Source organism: Sipha flava, unplaced genomic scaffold (genome assembly GCF_003268045.1).
Source record: "Sipha flava isolate LNK unplaced genomic scaffold, YSA_version1 16640_pilon_pilon, whole genome shotgun sequence".
Classification (NCBI taxonomy): Eukaryota; Metazoa; Arthropoda; class Insecta; order Hemiptera; family Aphididae; genus Sipha; species Sipha flava.
In genome coordinates, this window is record NW_020271839.1 from 1 (window position 1) to 2,211 (window position 2,211).

Genomic DNA, 2,211 nt, shown 5'->3' on the forward strand with positions numbered 1-2,211 from the left:
TTTTTCAGGCAACACATACGTGTGGATTGGACTATTCACCAAAATCGTTTTGCCGCCGTTCATTTCACTATTATCCTATTTTTTTTCGTAAAGCGTCAATGTGTTTTTTTATTTTTTGAGTAAGTATGTCAAATGTACGAGGAACATTGTACTAAAATTTCAAAATGTTTTGCCGACCAATTTTTTTATTGACGTTTTACGAAAAAAAAAAATAGGAAAGCGACGAAACGAACGCAATTGAAGGGAAAATCAGGAATTAGGTGCGTAATTGCCGTTTTTGGTATTTTTAACCTGGGCCAACAACTGGGCGGTTCTAAGGGGGCTTAACAAGCAGCAAACCTCCGGCAATATCATCCCCGAGTACGGGGTCAGAGTCTTCAATTTGTTCATCATCATGAGCCCGTACTTAGGGTTCTGACAGAACATGGCACCTCTAACTGCAATGTCTACTACGTTTTCGGGATCATACGAATGCAACCGTTGCACCACGCTGGATAAGGCGGCTGCGACCAGGTGAGCGGACCGTTTGGTGATGGACTCGCACGCGTACCGGAACAGAGCACAGTCCATGTCCGACGGATTGAGGATGCCCAGTACACCGGACAGAACTTGGCGGACGTGCTTGTACGATCCCCGAGGATCCGACTCCACGCGTACCAGATGTTCGGCGTCCAGCACGTACTCGGTGTTCATGTCCTGGGTGACGAGTCCTTGGAACAGTATCATATTTTTCGCCAAGGACACGATAAACAGCCGGACCAGTTCGCCCATGTACATACCTTCAAACATGCGAAATGGATGGTTCCTATATGTACGTCTATGACGTCACAAAACTCACCCGAGGTCAATTTTTCGAAAATCTGTTTCCCGGGTTGCAGCGACACGACGTCCATGTGCCGGTCTAACGCGTTCCTCACATCGTCGAGCTCACCGTTCTCGCCGAACGCGCCCCACTCGGTGTTGACAACGGTGTTGATGGCGGCCGCATCCTTTCCTTCAATCCGGCGGTCGCGAACGTTGGCTACCCGATCCACAAAACAGCAATTGCAGCCCTCGTCCACCACGAGGCCGACCCGGGCATTCGGGAAAGCGACCTGCATGTCGATGAGACTGGAAGTTACGTCATTGATCACGGCCACGTGGCCCATATTCACATTGAGCCGGGCTAGCGAGTCGCGTATCCCGTCCACCACGTTCGTGGATACGAGTTCCGTCCGGTAGTTGAACTCCTTGGTCCATCGGTACAAGATTCCTTGGCCTAGCGACGTCTGCTGCACAGGGAACCCGAACGTGAACTCCAACGGCATGTCCGTGGTTTCCACCTTGTGCGCCGTCGTGAATTCGGCCAGCTGTTCTGCCGCCTGGTCGAACAGCTGGCGACCGCTGCCGGTCTTCATTTTCGGGTAATGGCGTTCCAAGTATTTGATGTTGATCCTGTCTCGCGGCGAAATGGTCGTGTGCCTCACCATGATGCGCGTGGCGTGCGACATGTTTAGGCTGAGAAACTCTCTTAACGGTGATACCGGTGTGTCGAACGCACAGGGTGCAGGAAATGACCCGGTGGCGGGGGTCGGATAATCGATGTATGTATCCCAGCATTTCACCGACGAGGCCGACTGCGTGGATTTTCCCAGGCCCTTGTTCACGGCCTCCGTCATCCGGCGCTGGACGTCCAACAGTTGATCGTCCGACACCTCGAACTTACGACCGATCTCCTCCGCGCACAGCCGTTTGTAGAACATCTCGCCGTAACCCGAAATTCTCCGTGCCGGCGGCCGTAAGAACCCTTGTCGTTGGACTCGGTCGATCAAACGTAAACGGTTTCTGAGTACAGCCGCGCTGGTGAACGTCGACATCTTGGACGCGATCAAACGGAAACATCCCATTGCCCACATACTGCTATGGTATAAAATTCGTAAATAAGTGTTAACGAGTGAATTTATGCGGTTCTACGGTTAAAATGTATATTATATGCAGTGTTCGATTTGTGGGGGAGGGGGGTCGCGAGCGGTGTTTTTTGAACTATAACCAGCGATCGTCCTTAAATTTTTTTTCCGATTTGAGGAATGGCTATTTGACAGTCGTTGATTCGAAATGTTGACTGTTGGTTTTTTTTTCTAACAACAAATGTGTATATATATATGTTACCATGATGACTGTCCATCGTGATTTCCGATGTTTGTTTATTTTTAACCCAAACATGATCGCACA

The 2,211-nt window shown here is 50.1% G+C and overlaps 1 protein-coding gene across 1 annotated transcript; it reads right to left on the reverse strand.

Moving 5' to 3' along the window:
* Positions 1-24: 24 nt before the first annotated feature.
* LOC112679664 (glucokinase-like) lies at positions 25-1,899 on the reverse strand (the record flags this gene model as incomplete). The annotated part of the gene is given in 2 exon segments (XM_025549554.1): positions 25-779; positions 839-1,899. Coding segments are annotated over 2 exon segments (1,591 nt in total), but the record flags the coding sequence as incomplete, so codon positions are not given.
* Between the last annotated feature and the right edge of the window lie 312 nt (positions 1,900-2,211).